Below are 17,359 nucleotides of genomic sequence, written 5' to 3'. Positions count from 1 at the left end.
ATAGCATTCCCACTCTAGCACATTTTATGGTGGGTGCTTGGTTGTCCTCCTGCATCTATTCCTTGAACTTGTCTTGTCAAGTGAAGTTGCATAGCAGCAATTTTGGTAGTAGACTGGCTGCATTCCAAGATTGCATGGGCAATCCTGTCTTGACATTTAATGAGCTGATGAAATGATTCAAAGACTGGATGTGATGTCTGTAGAAGATTTGCCATTACCTCTTCTTTGTGCAGATAATGTTATGGTTAACCCACGTCTATTTCCTCTTGTAGCCTATATTCTCAGTGTGGTTTAGAATATTTCAGAATGTTAAACCAATGCCACAGTGTAGTCAAAGCAGCTGAAACCACTGGAGACTCTGGTTCAGATTTGGAGTTAGATTTTAGAAGTGACAGAAGCCTAATTTCAGTTTAACTAATTAAACCACTCTGAGGTAATACAGTGAAGTAAACCCTTAAGAGTTGCCAGATTTAATTAACATTGGCACAGTTTTTAAAGCATAAGTGTAATCTTTTGGAATTGCCTAAAGTGGTTCATTTGTTCTGGGTTCAGAATATACAAACAAGCTTTTGCCAGGATTTGTGTTATTTTAAACATAAGGGGCTTAAGCTGTATTTATAGAACTAGTAACCTGTCCAAAACTTTTACAGGAATATGAGAAATGGAATAGTGATTTCTTTAAGGCAGAGCAACATGTTCTTATTTCACTATGGTAACTTGTGCCTAGTAGAAAAAGATTGTGTGGCTGGTACATGAAAAATACTTAGTGGAGAAGTCAGTTTTCTAATAGTGTCACCTCTACAAAAGTAATGGAAGGAAACATTTCAGAAATTGGACTTTGTGTGAAGGAAAATACATTATCTGTGTGTTTAGATTCAAAGTCTCACAGTCAGATATTGTTTTAGCTGGTGATCCCTCAATCTTTTCAGAGGGTCCTTATAATTCCTTTCTATATCATATTAACAAAAACGATAATAGTGTTTAATTTAATTTAATTTTTTTTTTTTTTTTTTTTTTTTTGAGAATGAGTCTCACTCTGTCGCCCAGGCTGGAGTGCAGTGGGGCGAGATTGGCTCACTGCAAGCTCTGCCTCCCGGGTTCACGCCATTCTTCTGCCTCAGCCTCTCGAGAAGTTGGGAGTAGTCCTGGGACTACAGGCGCCTGCCACGACACCCGGCTAATTTGTTTGTGTGTGTTTTTAGTAGAGACGGGGTTTCACCATGTTAGCCAGGATGGTCTCGATCTCCTGACCTCGTGATCTGCCTGCCTTGGCCTCCCAAAGTGCTGGGATTATAGGCGTGAGCCACCGCGCCTGGCTGATAATAGCATTTGTTAATAACAGCAGTTATCATCATCATTATTATTTGTGTGTCCTTGGGCTTGCTCCTTAGCTTTTTCTCTTCATTTTTCAAAAATTATGGAAAATGTCAGAGTATAGAAAGCAGAGTAGAGATGACCATGCACTACCTAGTTTTAACCATTGTTAGTACATGGCTGATCTAGACTGTAGTATGTCTTAAGTGGGAGGATTAAGGAGATGGCAGAAATGGGTTTTCTAATAATATATCTATGGTCTTGATACTTCCTTTTTGACATAGCCTAAAAGAAATGAAAGAATCAGGTCTTTGTCGCTCCTTCTGACCTCTTCGCTAATGTTTTATATGTAAACTTGCAAATGTGGCAAGAAGAAAAAAAATAGTTTGTTTTTATTTTTCCATCAAAGACGTGTGTGTGTGTGTGTGTGTGTGTGTGTGTGTGTGTGTGTGTGTGTCTGAAATAATTTCAACTTCATATTAGAATTAAATAGTATATAGCTGGGAGCAAAGAAAGACCAAATAAAAGACATTTGTTGGAAGCTTTACTGAGCCTGATCGATCTGAGGTAAGCCTGAAGGTGACAGGTATAGAGGGGACAGTGATGTAAACTAAAAAAGGAGCCAGTTAATTTTCTTATATGCTGTGTATAGTAACCACTCTGAAGACTCTAATCCAACACAGTGCAATATGTAGCCACTAATTACATGTGGCTCTGCAGAACTTAAAATGTGCCTAGGTTGAATTGGGATGTACTTTAATTGTAAAACAGATACTAAGAAGACCTAGTATAAAGAAAAAAAAAAACATAGATGTCATTAATAAAATTTTAATATTGATTACATGTTGAGAGAAAAGAATTTTGGATGTGTTAGATTAAATAAAGTATATTATTAAAATTCTGTCTACTGTTTTATACTGTTTTTTACTCATATTATTTCTTTTATTCTAGAAAATCTTTTTCTCTTTCTCTTTGTCAAAATTCTAATTCTTCAAGATGAATTTCAACTCCTATTATTTCCTGAAGTTTTTCCTGATTACTTACAGAGAGGGGATATTTGTGTAATTTTAGTGTAAATATCGTTTACCTCCCCAATTAGATTGTAATATCTTAGCTGGAAGAGGCCCTGTTCAAACTTCTCAGCATTCATCATGTCTATCATGGTGATTTGCATTTACTAGATGTCTTTACTAATATTGTTTGATTTGCGGGGAAGTGAATTAGGGGTCTGGTAGAGCAGCAAAAGTGTACTCGTATGAAATTGTCAAATATTTGCTTTTTTTTTGTTTACTGTTTTAGTTACTTTATATCTAACTAGCAAAAGTAAACAATAAAAATGGGAGTAGGAAATGGGAGGCTGTAGCTGTGTAGTTTCCTACTGGTTTCAGGATAGATAAAGGTCTCTTGGTTTTTCTCTCCAGTTTAACAGTGAGTGGTTGTTTTGGTCTTTTATTTTCATGTATTCTTTTATATTTACGTATTTTTATTTTGAAGCACTACATTAAATAAATACAATCATGTAGCTGTTTACATTTAGGAACTAAAGCATTTTAATAAAATGATTTTAAAGGGCAGGAACCAGTGTTTGCCAGGTAGTGCACCTAATACTGTGCTATATATTTAGCATTATTTTATTTGATCCTTAATTAATTCAGTGATGGCAGTGGCACTGTCCCTATTTTTTTTTTTTTTTTGAGACAGAGTCTCGCTCTGTTGCCAGGTTGGAGTACAGTGGCACGATCTCTGCTCACTGCAGCCTCAGCCTCCTGGGTTCAAGCAATTCTCCTGCCTCAGCCTACCTAGTGGTTGGGACTACAGGTGTGCGCCACCACGCCCAGCTAATTTTTTGTATTTTTAGTAGAGACAGGGTTTCACCATGTTGGCCAGGATGGTCTCCATCTCTTGACCTCGTGGTCCGCCCATCTCAGCCTCCCAAAGTGCTGGGATTACAGACATGAGCCACCGTGCCTAGCCCGCTGTCCCTATTTTATTTGCGAGAACTTGCTTAAGGGTACCCACTGAGTGATAAAGCTTATATTTGAATCTGTTTCTGCCACAGTATTACTTGCTGATCATGAGAAATTTTTTAGAGAATAGAAGAATGAAGGGAAACTGGTAAATAGACACAGAATTATGTTTACTAAAAAGGTCTTGGAATTGTGGTATTTATTATTTTTCTCACAATGATTTTTAATTTAATTCTTACCTATTTTCTTTCTTTTTTAAAATTTTTTTCCTAGGCTGGAGTTACTTAGGCTGGAGTGCAGTGGCTTGATTATAGCTCACCGCAGCCTCAAACTCCTGGGCTCAAGCGATCTGCCTGCCTCAGCCTCCTGAGTAGCTAGGACTACAGGCTTATCCCACCATACCTGACTAATTTTTTGGTATTTTTTGTAGAGACAGGGCCTTGCCATTTTGTCCAGGCTGGTCTTGAACTCCTGGGCTTCAGTGATCCTCCTGCCTTGGCCTTCCAAAATGCTGGAATTATAGGCATGAGCCACCATACCCAGTCCCATTTTCCTAATTCATACTTAATCATCCATCTTTTGTTTAAGCTATTTATCAAAATAAACAAAAATGTTGTAAAGTGATATAGCTGAAACAGAAAAGATTTTGTTAGTTGATCCTGTAATAGTTTTGAAGTAGAAATATAAGTGTTATTCTTTAAAAGTTTAATATTGGACATCTAGTTTATGCTTTTACACCAGCAAATTTTAATAGGAAGGCCAACATTTGAATGTAAAGATCAGCAAAATTAGTGTAATTTATTACATGTAAGATAATGCAAAATAAGATAGAACTAAATCTAAGAATAAAACCAAGTCAGGCATATTTTAACATACCACAAACTTGGAAGAAAGTTATATTTTAGTGTTGTATAATACGGAATATTTATCACTCTGTGTTGGGTGCTCCCTGATAGATGATTGAACTGTCCCTAATGCAGAACATAGGTTCACTGTTAAGTATATGACATTTTAGATGAGGTAGCAGTACAGTTAAGTATATGACATTTTAGATGAGGTAGCAGTACATGTTCCTGGAAATGCAGTTGGAAATGCTGCAATAGAAACTGAGAAGACCTTGTTCTGTTCTGAAAGATGGAGCAAGCCTTCCAGAGTCCCATTGTTCAAGTCCCTACCTGAGACCATTTCTGCCACTTAAAGGGGCCTGTGTGCTGGGCAAATTAGCCTTTAGAAATGTTATTTCATACTAAAAACATGTACATGTGAACAATATCTGCTCCTACCCCGCAAAAAAAGTATCAGATATAATCTTACATGCAAATATTAGTTATATTATGTCAATAAAGGTATCCCAAGTTAAGTCAACACTGAGTAGTGCATGGTGAATGCACTGTGAATGCAATATGAATGCCAGAGTGAATTTAATAATGTTACTATTAGGTAGTTGGAAAGAGAAGTTACATCCTAGTTTCTTGAAACTTAGATGCAGAGAGGGTGTCATATAATCCAGATAGACTTTTGTGATTATAATCTCAGGAATGAGAGATAGTTATTGAGATCCGTTTTATCTGTTGGTTGTTGTTACTGACAATAACAACAAAATAAAAAGCACGCTAAGTGGAAAGAGTCCTGAAAAAGACATCAACTGTGTTTACAAGCTCTGTGACCTTACATGAATCTCAGTTTCCATAGGCAAAGCTCTCAGGATAAAATAAAATATGTTATAAAACAAAACATATGATAAAAAAATGTATGTGAAGGTACATTATAATTTGAAAATAAATGTGCAAACTTAAGGTGATGATACTGTATTTTTAATTTTGCCACAGTCATTTAATAGAAGAGTTGCATAATCTAAAGTTGAATTTTTAGAAGGACGAATAATATGAGATTGGGGGGAAAAGTGGTCAAATAGAGGCTTATATGGAATATTTGAAATCGTTCTTATGAAATCATCATGTCATTTTGAGAAATCATTGTAATAGGAATACCAAGATGACTCTTGGATTTTTATACAACAGGCAGTTGGATTTGTTATTTTTGCATGAAGAATAAATACATGGTTCATCCTCTTCTCTTTTGAATTTAAACCTGAAGGTTATGAATACTGATGGCACTGGGAGACGAGTACTAGTGGAAGACAAAATTCCTCACATATTTGGATTTACTTTGTTGGGTGACTACGTTTACTGGACTGACTGGCAGAGGCGTAGCATTGAAAGAGTGCATAAACGAAGTGCAGAGAGGGAGGTGATCATAGATCAGCTGCCTGACCTCATGGGCCTAAAGGCCACAAATGTTCATCGAGTGATTGGTAAGTAACTCCAAAGCTTTCTTAGAAACGGAAACCAGGAATGAAAAAAGATGGAGATAGTCAGCAGTGTAAATTATTGATGTTTTGAGGCAATTTAGAAATCTTCTTTACCCCCTTCTTTTTATACTAAGAAGGGACCTTTTAAACGTTGACTTTACTACTCTAGCTACCCAGGTTTGAATTGAAGGACTGAATACATATGCACAGGCACACCTTCATCCAAAGAATTCAGTCTGATAGTATGAATAACATACCTTATTTTAAAGCTTACTGTGGATATTAAAGGAAAATACTTCACCATGCTTTTACTCCCTATTAATCTGCATATTACTTGTTTGTGATATTAGAATTGAAACTTGAGATTGGGAGCAGATAGGCATTTGTGAACCAAAGGCTTAAGTAATTTAAAAGTGAAAATATGTTGAATGTGTCAATGTGTGTGTTCTTCTGTGCCCCTTTTATAATTAATCTTTTAGGTTCCAACCCCTGCGCTGAGGAAAACGGGGGATGCAGCCATCTCTGCCTTTACAGACCTCAGGGCCTTCGCTGTGCTTGCCCTATTGGCTTTGAACTCATCAGTGACATGAAGACCTGCATTGTCCCAGAGGCTTTCCTTTTGTTTTCACGGAGAGCAGACATCAGACGAATTTCTTTGGAAACAAACAATAATAATGTGGCTATTCCACTCACTGGTGTCAAAGAAGCTTCTGCTTTGGATTTTGATGTGACAGACAACCGAATTTATTGGACTGATATATCACTCAAGGTTAGCAAAAGAGTTGGAATATTAAAGCTAGGGACTAAAAGGGAGAACTTCTAGAATTTCTGAATCTTCATGCTGTGACGCACCTCCCTCATTGCTTGACAGGCAGAGTTCAAGAAAAACCCTCAAGTTTTTTTTTTTGGTTTTTTTTTTTTTCGAAACAGGAGCCTCGCTCTGTCACCCAAGCTGGAGTGCAGTGGTGCGATCTCAGCTCACTGCAACCCCCGCCTCCCAGGTTCAAGCGATTCTCCTGCTTCAGCCTCCCAAGCAGCTAGGACTACAGGTGTGTGCCACGACGCCCAGCTAATTTTTGTATTTTTAGTAGAGATGGGGTTTCACCATGTTGGCCAGGCTGCTCGAACTCTTGACCTCGTGATTCGCCCTCTTCGTCCTCCCAAAGTGCTGGGATTACAGGCGTGAGCCACCGTGCCCGGCCAAAACCTTTAAGTTTTTAAGTGAAGGGAAAGACCCATTCAGTATTTTATTTAGATGCTTTTTAATATAAGATACTTTGCCAGAGTGTTTTAACTCTCCTAGCCGTGGTCTTCCTCTACTTTCTTCCATTTGAAAATGATAAATGACATTTTCTGCAATTAGCTGAGTAAGGAAATGTGTGCTTCACATAAAATGGCTATTGATTTACTTTATTTATTTATTTATTTATTTTTTTGAGACGGAGTCTCGCTCTGTCGCCCAGGCTGGAGTGCAGCGGCCGGATCTCGGCTCACTGCAAGCTCCGCCTCCCGGGTTCACGCCATTCTCCTGCCTCAGCCTCCGGAGTAGCTGGGACTACAGGCGCCCGCCACCACGCCGGGCTAGTTTTTTGTATCTTTTAGTAGAGACGGGGTTTCATCGTGTTAGCCAGGATGGTCTCGATCTCCTGACCTCGTGATCCGCCCGTCTCGGCCTCCCAAAGTGCTGGGATTACAGGCTTGAGCCACCGCGCCCGGCCTATTGATTTACTTTAAACAAAAATTCTTGATTTACTTTAAACAAAATTTTAGGGTCTGACTGAGGCGGAAAAGGCCGACAATGAGTTACTCTTTATTTTCTTCTTCCTAGAATAGTTACAGAAAAGAATACCAGGATAGCCAGAGAGAGGAAGCTCCAGACCTATAAATCTGAAGAAGAATCTTTTCTTCTTCCAGATTGTTTTGGGCTTGTTTCAGATAACTCATGTAAACTTTTTTGTAATGTGCGAAAACATGGGGTGTTGGAGTCAGAGTTGGATTCTAATGGTGTTCAGTTAAATTTATTAAGTGAATAAATGAAATAAATATTGGTTTGCATCGGGTGACCTTCTAAATTTCCTCATCTTGAAAATGGGGGGTGGCCGGGTGTGGTGACTCATGCATGTAATCCCAGCACTTTGAGAGGCTGTGGCACATGGATCACCTGAGGTCACGAGTTTGAGATCAGCCTGGCCAACATGACAAAACCCCGTCTCTACTAAAAATACAAAAATTAGCTGGGTGTGGTGGTGCACGCTTGTAATCCCAGCTACTCGGGAAACTGAGGCACAAGAATCACTTGAACCTGGGAGGCAGAGGTTGCAGTGAGCTGAGATCATGCCACTGCACTCCAGCCTGGGTGACAGAATGAGACTAATTCTCAAAAAAATAAAATAAAATAAAATAGAGGTAATGCCATACTTGCAGGACTGTTGTATTAAATGAGAAAATCTGTGGACAAAACGTACTTAGGATAATACTTAATAAGATGTAGTATCTATTAGTTCGAATTATGATTTTTAAAACTTTTATGGGGCTCAAAGCTATGATGGTAGTATAATGGTTACATTCATTTATATGGTAGGCATGATGACTTGCCATAATCTTAAGCACCTTTTGAAAATTGACTACTTGTTCTGTGAAATCCCGTCTCTACTAAAAATACAAAAAAATTAGCCGGGCGCCTGTAGTCCCAGCTACACTGGAGGCTGAGGCAGGAGAATGGCGTGAACCCGGGGGGCGGAGCTTGCAGTGAGTGGAGATTGCGCCACTGCACTCCAGCCTGGGCGACAGAGCGAGACTCCGTCTCAGAAAAAAAAGAAAATTGACTGCTTGTTAAGATCTGTAGCATTGTGGTCACAGCTTTTCCACTTGATTACTGATAAATTTTAAAAGTAAAGTCATTCTGCTGTTAGTAGAATAAGTTTTTGGTTCTTTAGAGTTTTAACATTTCCCCCCTGAGTTGGCAGTAAAACTTGAAGTTGCATTTATTAGAGATTCACATCAAATTTTTCTGCACTTGCAAGTTATGTGAATTTTATTAGGAAATAGTATGCCTCTTGTCACTTCTGGATCCTCTTGCCCCTGACAAAAACCAAACCAAACCTTCTTTCTGGATTGGGTTTTGACTTATTCCATGTGACTTAGTTGTTGATGTTATTTTACAGACCATCAGCAGAGCCTTTATGAATGGCAGTGCACTGGAACATGTGGTAGAATTCGGCTTAGATTATCCAGAAGGCATGGCAGTAGACTGGCTTGGGAAGAACTTGTACTGGGCAGACACAGGAACAAATCGAATTGAGGTGTCAAAGTTGGATGGGCAGCATCGACAAGTTTTGGTGTGGAAAGACCTAGATAGTCCCAGAGCTCTGGCGTTGGACCCTGCCGAAGGGTAAACAGCTTTACATGTGCATTCTTTGCAACTGCAGTGTACATTTTGGGGAACATGGCATAGTTATAGATGATATTCTTAATGTTTTAAATAATACTTCTTAGGAATCTGAGAACTAAATGATAGATGAGCTTTTAAAAACACTATTAATTGATATTTTGCTGATTTGAATAAATAATTATTAGCTAATTTTACTTTTGTCATAATTAACTTTAGGTGAGGAAAGAGGGAAATGGATAATCAAATGTTACTGATGAGTATACTGATATGTTAAATATATATACCAACAGGTATTATGCATCTATAGTTGCTTGCACTCCTTCCCAGTTATACTAGATTTCAAGCCTATTGAAGTAAACCCACTGAAACAATGTTGTGAGCTAAGAAAAAACTACATTTAAAAAGCTTTATTTTGGAGTATTTATTAATTCAAAATGGATAGTTTGGTTTGATCATTACTATAAACTGGCAGTGGCGTTGTTATTACAAGATAGACTAAACTGTTTACAACATGATGTTTTTCAAGAGCGGGTGTTCCTTTTTACAAGAGTCAGCATATTTTTTAAAGCCAGCAGCTAAGAAATCTGAAATTTGAAGAAAAATTCCACTTATAAAAGAAGTCAACAGGCTGGGCGTGGTGGCTCATGCTTGTAATCCCAGCACTTTGGGAGGCCGAGGCATGGGCGGATCACAAGGTCAGGAGTTTGAGACCAGCCTGGCCAACATGGTGAAACCCCGTAACTACTAAAAATAAAAAAAAAGTAGCCAGGCATGGTGGCATGTGTCTGTAGTCCCAGCTACTCAGGAGGCTGAAGCAGGGGAATTGTTTGAATTCGGGAGGTGGAGGTTGCAGGGAGCCGAGATCATGCCACTGCACTCCAGCCTGGGTGACAGAGCAAGACTCCGTCTTGGGGGAAAAAAAAAAAAGTAGTAGTAGTAAACAATGTGAACATATAAATATGTTTAGTATATTTGCTACTTAAAATAGTTTCACTGAAATGACATTGATTCCATGATTAGCTAGTAATTCATCTAGTCAGCACTGACATATTGTGGTGATCTTTGCTCTAAACATTAGCTGCCCGACGGATAAATTTAATAGTTGAGACTAAAGACTCTGGTATTGGTTGCTGCTGGGAAGTATGACATTTCTCTCTCAGTTGTTTCTCTTTGGCTTTTATGGTGTGCACATGCCTGTCAATTGACAAATGCATATAAAGGCAGGACACCTTCAGTTTTCAGAAAAGCATGTTCATGCTTTGCTACCAAGTCAGCTATCAGCTGACAGGCTGATGAGTGAATATCTGTCCTCAAGTATTTCGTGAGAGCTGGCATGTGAAGTGCTTTTTCAGTTCCAATATTCAAGAGTCTCAAAAACTAGCACCTCACTAGTTGACTTGAAAAGGGCATTTGGCCAAGGATTAGGTTCTAGTTCTAGCTCTGTCATGTAACTGGCTTGAAGACATTAGATAAATTGTTCACATTTCTTGTAGTGTTTTGGTCTGTTCATCTATTAAAAGCCTGTAGGATTACTGTAAGATTAAAGTGCAGAACTCAAAAATGGAAAATAACAGCACAATAATTATTCTAAAATTTCACGGATTGTTGTAGTAGTGTAGTGTTCATTGCCCATTGGACACATCGAGGGGTAATGTGTTGTTCTTACTATATAGTATGCTTCCTTGGACTATATGACCAAATACATTTTCAAGCTTTGCTTTTGACTTCAGTTAAAGGGTTAGTATTTATAATTGTCTTTCATGTACTTCTGCAACTTATTTTGAGGAAAAGTTGATTACACAAGTCAAAAAGTAAGTTCAGCATATTAAAAACTCAAGTTAGTTAATATTCAAAAATATATAAAAAATTTTTCTCAGAAGTGAACCAGATTCTGAGACCAGAGCTTTAAACCTTTGCTGTTTTCTTGAATATTAGTTTTATAAATGCCAGTACTGCAATAAACTATTGGTTTATTTCCAATTCCTAGGTTTGGATGGAACAAATTCATTGGAAAGACTAAAGAAAGCTGACTCACTTCCTTTTTGGGATACGGAAAAAAATATTTAGTTTAGGGTGCCAAAATAATTGAAAGCATTGTAGCCATGATTTTGTTTTACCCATTTCCTTGATTTGCTATATGTTTTCTTTAAATTTATTTAGTTACTTTGCATAAATATGACCCTTTCCCCCAGATAATAAAAAAAATGAAATGTTAAATATTTATTGTTTTGAATTTAGATTTATGTATTGGACTGAATGGGGTGGAAAACCTAAGATAGACAGAGCTGCAATGGATGGAAGTGAACGTACTACCTTAGTTCCAAATGTGGGGCGGGCAAATGGCCTGACTATTGATTATGCTAAAAGGAGGCTTTACTGGACAGACCTGGACACTAACTTAATAGAATCTTCAAATATGCTTGGTAAGCTTTACTACTTTTTACTCAGACAGTATATTCTTTCCATGCAAAAATCAGTGGCTGCTATTTATCATTGGTTAGATACTTTTAATACAAGTGTATGTGTATGTATCATATGAATGTGTCCACTCTTCTTCTGTTCTGGAATTGTATCCTATTTTTTATTATTAATAGTGATCCAGGTACTTGGATTCATCTCCTTATTATGTGAAAGTTTCATTATTATTGGACTTGTAATGAAATTTATAACTCCCTAGATACTCCTGAAATGACTTTTGTACCAGTAAAATATATATATTTCCATCTTTTCCTTTTATAGTTCAAGAAGAAAAAATGAACTGTAGACCCTTATATAGAGAAAAGAAAACCACATTTAAAGTAGACCATTTGCAAGAATTTTAGGAAACTGAGTGATTTGTAGCAGGAATATAAGTTTGAAGCATGGGGTCAGAAGATAGATTGATTCAGAGTACTGGTCTGCTTTTAGAATTGCTTTTAAATGAATTTTTCTATTTTAAATTGCTTACAATGTAATGTTTTATATGTTAGGGCTTCTTTTTTTTTCTTTTTGCCAACAAGACACTTGTATTCTCACATATTTTATCACTCTGCTTCTCCCCTGTCTACTGCCTTTCTGAAAATAGGACTCAACCGTGAAGTTATAGCAGATGACTTGCCTCATCCTTTTGGCTTAACTCAGTACCAAGATTATATCTACTGGACGGACTGGAGCCGACGCAGCATTGAGCGTGCCAACAAAACCAGTGGCCAAAACCGCACCATCATTCAGGGCCATTTGGATTATGTGATGGACATCCTCGTCTTTCACTCATCTCGACAGTCAGGGTGGAATGAATGTGCTTCCAGCAATGGGCACTGCTCCCACCTCTGCTTGGCTGTGCCAGTTGGGGGTTTTGTTTGTGGATGCCCTGCCCACTACTCTCTTAATGCTGACAACAGGACTTGTAGTGGTAAGCTGCATTTCCCTCCAAAGCAAGCTAGAGTGAGAGAAAGCAGCATTTTCAAAGTACTTTAGCGTGTGTTTTTTCTGAAGTAAAATATTGTGGGAATCCAGAGGGGGTCATTTGTTTGGTTAAAGGGTAGGGGAATGCAAGTTTTTGTTACTTACTACTTGTTTGATGATAGCAATTTGATGTTATAGAAAAATTAAGTCTTATGCTAGTGCATTGTCTTATGTCCATAACCCAACACTTTGGGAAGCTGAGGTGGGAGGAGTGCTTCAGCTCAGGAGTTCGAGACTAGCCTAGGCAATATAGCGAGACCTTGTCTCTACAAAAAATAAAAACATTAGCCAGAGTAATGGTGTGCACCTGTAGTCCCACCTACTCAGGAGGGTGAAGTAGGAGGATTACTTGGCCCCTGGAGATTGAGGCTGTAGTGAGCCATGATGGCACCACTGCACTCCAGCCTGGGTGACACAGAGAGATTCTTTCTTTAAAAAAAAGGAAAAATTAAGTCTTTCACCCTTGGACGTTAAATATTAAGTGTAAAATTTGCATAGTTTCATGCATCATATTTATTGTAAAGGAGTAAAACAGAATCCCAAAACACAACTTACTTGTCCTTTGAAGTGCATAGAGTAGGACAGTCTTGAAAAATTTAAATGTTTAATAGGCCATACAGAAAATGCATATGAGAACATGTAATGCAGTATAAAGTAATAGTTGATAAGAAACTAAAGAGAAAATGCAATGAACATAGTAGGCAGTTGCAGTTTAACTGAAGCTGATGTTACCAGATCTTTTCATTCGGTCCTGAATCTAGATTTTTTTGTGTGTGACTCCCTCATCTCCTGATTTTTAAATACCGGCAAGTACACACACAACACTAACAACAAAGTGTGTAACAAAACATTGTTGACTAGGGGGAACCTGGCTTATAACTTAAATATATATGAAGGCCCATTTCTTGGTGGATAGACAAGAACAAATTGGTAGATACGATTAAGAAATAAGTAGATTAGATCAGAAAGAATAGATTATGGGAGAGGTAGAGTTTGGGTCAACATGGTGGAAAGTAACAAACTGCTAAGGATATTAGAGATAATTAACTATTGACCTGACACATTCTCTCAAGCACAAAAGAAAGTCATAATTCCCATAGGAAAAATTTGATCTATTCTGATGCCAACTTCAGTTGTGAAAGAGAAAGAACACAAGCATATGGTGGAATGATTAAGAGGTTATACTTTGGAATCTCTGCCACACATTAGCTTTTTTGCTTTACACAAGTAATACATTTTTTTAAGCCTTTATTTTTTCTCATTTGTAAAATTGGAATAATAATAGTAATTGCTGTATAGGGTTGTTGTGAAGATAGAAGATAATACATGGTCTGATTTCTGGGGAGAAGAACCAGTACCAGGGAAGTCAGTGAGACCAGTGTGGTAATGCAGGTAGACCTGGACAGTGGTGGTGGCAGCAGCGTGTGTGTTGAAGAGAGGTTGATAGATTCAAGATATATTTTGAAGCTGGAACAAGCAGAAGTTATTAATGAGTTCTGTGTGGGAAAGAAAGGGAGGAAGCAAGGATGATCTCTAGATAATGTGTCTTAGTTGATGGCCTATCATCAGAGAAGAGACATGAGTTTGGAGATACAAATTTTGGAAATACCAGAATGTATTTAAAATGAATGAGGTTACCTAAAGAGAATGTATTGTTCAAGAGCCAGCAACTTTCTCTCATAGGCTTTGTGGGTGTTTAGGCCGTGTCACACCTGCTGAACTCTGCCCAGCTCTCGCCATGGTAGTGTGACAGCAGCCTCAGGCAATACATTTTAAAAATGGAAGTGGCTGAATTCCAGTAAAACTTTATTACAGAAACAGGCAGCAGGCCAGATTTAACTTGTGGGCCATAACCCCCATGAGTGGGCTAACTCTGATGGAGAGAAAAGAAGGCACTTGGTAAACTATGCAACTCTGGTTGAGGAGGAGAAGTTCACAGAGCACACAGCAGTAGCAATCAGAGAGGTAAGAGAAAAAGGAGGACAGAATAGAGGCACGGAAGATAGAGATAAGGTTGTTTCAAAAATGAACTCTGTTGAATGAGTAAGGGGAGGTCTAAAATAGCATACATTGGATTTTTGGGTAAGGTGGTTATTAACCCTGAAGAGAGTAATTTCAGGGAAGTAATGGGGAAACGCAGAATGCAGTACATTAAAACGTGAATGGAAAAAAGGAAAGGACAGTAACATATATAGACATGTCTTTTGAGAAGTCTGGCTTCTCATTTCACACAGAATAAAAACCTAGTTCTTACAATGGCCTGCTGGGTCCTACATGACCTATACCCAACATTTCATAACCCCTTCTTCCTTCTCACGCCCCACCACTCAGTTTTCTTCTCTAACCTCAGCTTTTACTCTTGTCTCCCTTGCTTTCTTCATGACAGCCACACTGGCCTCATTGCTGGTTTCAGATAGGCTGGGTACCCCCACCTCATGACTGTTGAACTGCTTGTTTCCTCTGCTTGGAGTGTTGTTCTTGCATTTTTTCCTTCATAGTGACACCTGGTCTATGCTATTTAAAATTAAAATTATGCTGCTATTCTATCCAGCATGCCAGTGCCCCTTATCTGTACTTTTTCTTTTTCCCATAGCACTTTCACCCCTTTATGTATTATGTCATTTATACGCTCTACTATTTATATAACTTCCTTCTTTGTTATATTTATTGCTTATTGTCTGTCTGTTGGAATATAAACTCCATGAAGCAGCAATTTTTTTTTCTGTTTTCGTCATTGACATACCTTACATGCCTTAGAATAACGCTTAGTCTGTGGTAGACACTCAAGAAATTATTGTTAAATAAATGAATGAAGAAGCAAGGCAAGGCCTGGAAAAACACATACGCTGTTTTACCCAACAGCTTCATGACCTTGGGAAAATCATTTAACTCTTTTTTTTTTTTTAGCAGTCCAGAAGTCTTTTATTTTTTTAACACCTACTATGCCATGAATTCATAGGGAATAGGTTCCAGCAGCTGAGGCTCCTTCCCATTGGTTCTCACAAAGTATGCTTCTCTGGGTGGAGCAGGCTGGCGCTTCAGCCGAACCCAGGTACCTTTCTCTTTGTCTTCTTTCTTTTTCTGATCACTTTCCATTTTCTGATAGCTTCCTTTCAGGGATATCTCTTACCTCTTCCTTTCAGGAAGCTATCACGGGTCTTAGAGTGCTTAACGTGCTCAATATGCACGTTAATTCTCTTGGCAAGAATCTTACCCTTAACTTGTTTGTTTACAACAGTGCCAACAGCATGCTGGGTACCATCATAGACTCTCCCAGTTTTGCCATGGTGACATTGTGGGCATTCCTTTTTGAATAGTACCCATTCGCTTGATGTCTACAATATCACCTTTCTTATAGATTTGCATATAGGTGGCCAAAGGAACAACTCCATGTTTTCTGAAAGGCCTGGAGAACATATATCGGGTGCCTCTCCTCTTTCCCTTTGTGTTTGTCATTTTGGCGAATTACTGGAAAATGGCGGTTCCGGCCGAAAGACTTTTTTTTTTTTTTTTTGAGACAGTCTCACACTGTCACCCAGGCTGGAGTAAAGTGGCGCGATCTTGGCTCACTGCAACCTCCGGCTCCCAGGTTCAAGTGATTCTCCTGTCTCAGCCTCCTGAGTAACTGGGATTACAGGGGTGCACCACGGTGCCTGGCTAATTTTTGTATTTTTAGTGGAGAGGGGGTTTCACCATGTTGGCCAGGCTGGTCTTGAACTCCTGACCTCTGGTGATCCACCAGCCTTGGCCTCCCAAAATGCTGGGATTACAGGCATGAGCCACTACACCCGGCCTGAGCTTTCTGATCTTCAGTGCATTCGCCTATAAAATAGAGATAATAATTTTGTGGATTAAATAACATTTAGTATGATAGGTAATATATTGGAGGTCCTAAATAAATTTTTCTTTTCCTTTCCTCAGATTTTATTCTCTTACTTTCAAAATCATAGCTACAAGACTCTCCTTGTCACCCAGTGCTTCCTTCTGGCTTTTTTTCCTCTTTTTAAGAGATCAGGTCTTACTGTGTTGCCCAGGTTGGACTTGAACTCCTGGGCTCAAGAAGTCCTCCCACCTCAGTCTCCCTAGTTGCTGGAACTACGAGCACATGCCACTGTGCTAGGCTCTATTGCTTGTTTCTTCATATATTATTGTAATGAGTATTTATTTATTGAGCACCTATTACAAGCTGCGCATTACTTCAGCCGTTGGAAAATACAGCATGAATGAGATTCAGTGGGACAGATAATAAACTGAATAAATTATGTCAGGGGTTAGGTGGCAATAAGTATAATGAAGAAATATAAAGAGCAAGAAAGGGTGATGGTGGCAGGGACTGCAGTGTTAAGTAGAGTGATTAGGGAAGTTCTTACTGAAAAAGTGACACTTAATGTCAAGAACTGAAGGAAGTGAAGAAATGAGCTATTCCCAGGTATCTGGGAAAACACCTATCAAGCAAAAGGGGATAGTAATGCAAAAGGTCTTGGGGGAACGTGTCTGACATGTTAGAGGAACACCTAGGAAGCTAGTGTTGCTGGAATGAAGTGAATAAAGAGATTAGATCAGAGAGTAAATGGGAAGCCAAATTGTTGTAATCCTTTGTTCAGTACTGAAGTGGCCTCTGTGGCATCTTTGTGCAAATTGGAAAAAAATGTTTCCTCTGAGCAGATTTAGCCCTGCAGGTGCATGGCGTGGCTAAGGAAGTGTGGACTGGATTTCAGTTCCTACTCAATGCCCCTGGCACAGTGCACAAATGGTACAGTCATACATGATAGGCTTGGCCTTCTAGTTTATTCTATTCTTAAACAGGAGCAACACCTTTGTCTAAGCTACCGGTGAACACATATGCCTTCAGAAGAGAACTGAAAAGCTCCCTCCTACGTACACATCTCATCCTCCAGCTTCTCTGATGTCTTCATTGTGGGAATGCAAGAC

General features: G+C 38.7%; 1 protein-coding gene across 2 annotated transcripts in view; it reads left to right on the top strand.

The window, feature by feature from the left end:
• LRP6 (LDL receptor related protein 6) overlaps nt 1-17,359 on the top strand; it is a 149,646-nt gene that overhangs the window by 98,505 nt on the left and 33,782 nt on the right. For both annotated transcript variants that reach the window (XM_025402140.1, XM_025402141.1), the window contains exons 8-12: nt 5,379-5,595; nt 6,072-6,361; nt 8,757-8,983; nt 11,222-11,406; nt 12,048-12,374. In XM_025402140.1, coding sequence (XP_025257925.1) covers nt 5,379-5,595; nt 6,072-6,361; nt 8,757-8,983; nt 11,222-11,406; nt 12,048-12,374 — 1,246 coding nt within the window. The remainder of the gene's footprint in view (nt 1-5,378; nt 5,596-6,071; nt 6,362-8,756; nt 8,984-11,221; nt 11,407-12,047; nt 12,375-17,359) is intronic.

Source organism: Theropithecus gelada, chromosome 11, assembly GCF_003255815.1.
Source record: "Theropithecus gelada isolate Dixy chromosome 11, Tgel_1.0, whole genome shotgun sequence".
Lineage (NCBI taxonomy): Eukaryota > Metazoa > Chordata > Mammalia > Primates > Cercopithecidae > Theropithecus > Theropithecus gelada.
This window is presented reverse-complemented; position numbering and strand designations above follow the sequence as displayed.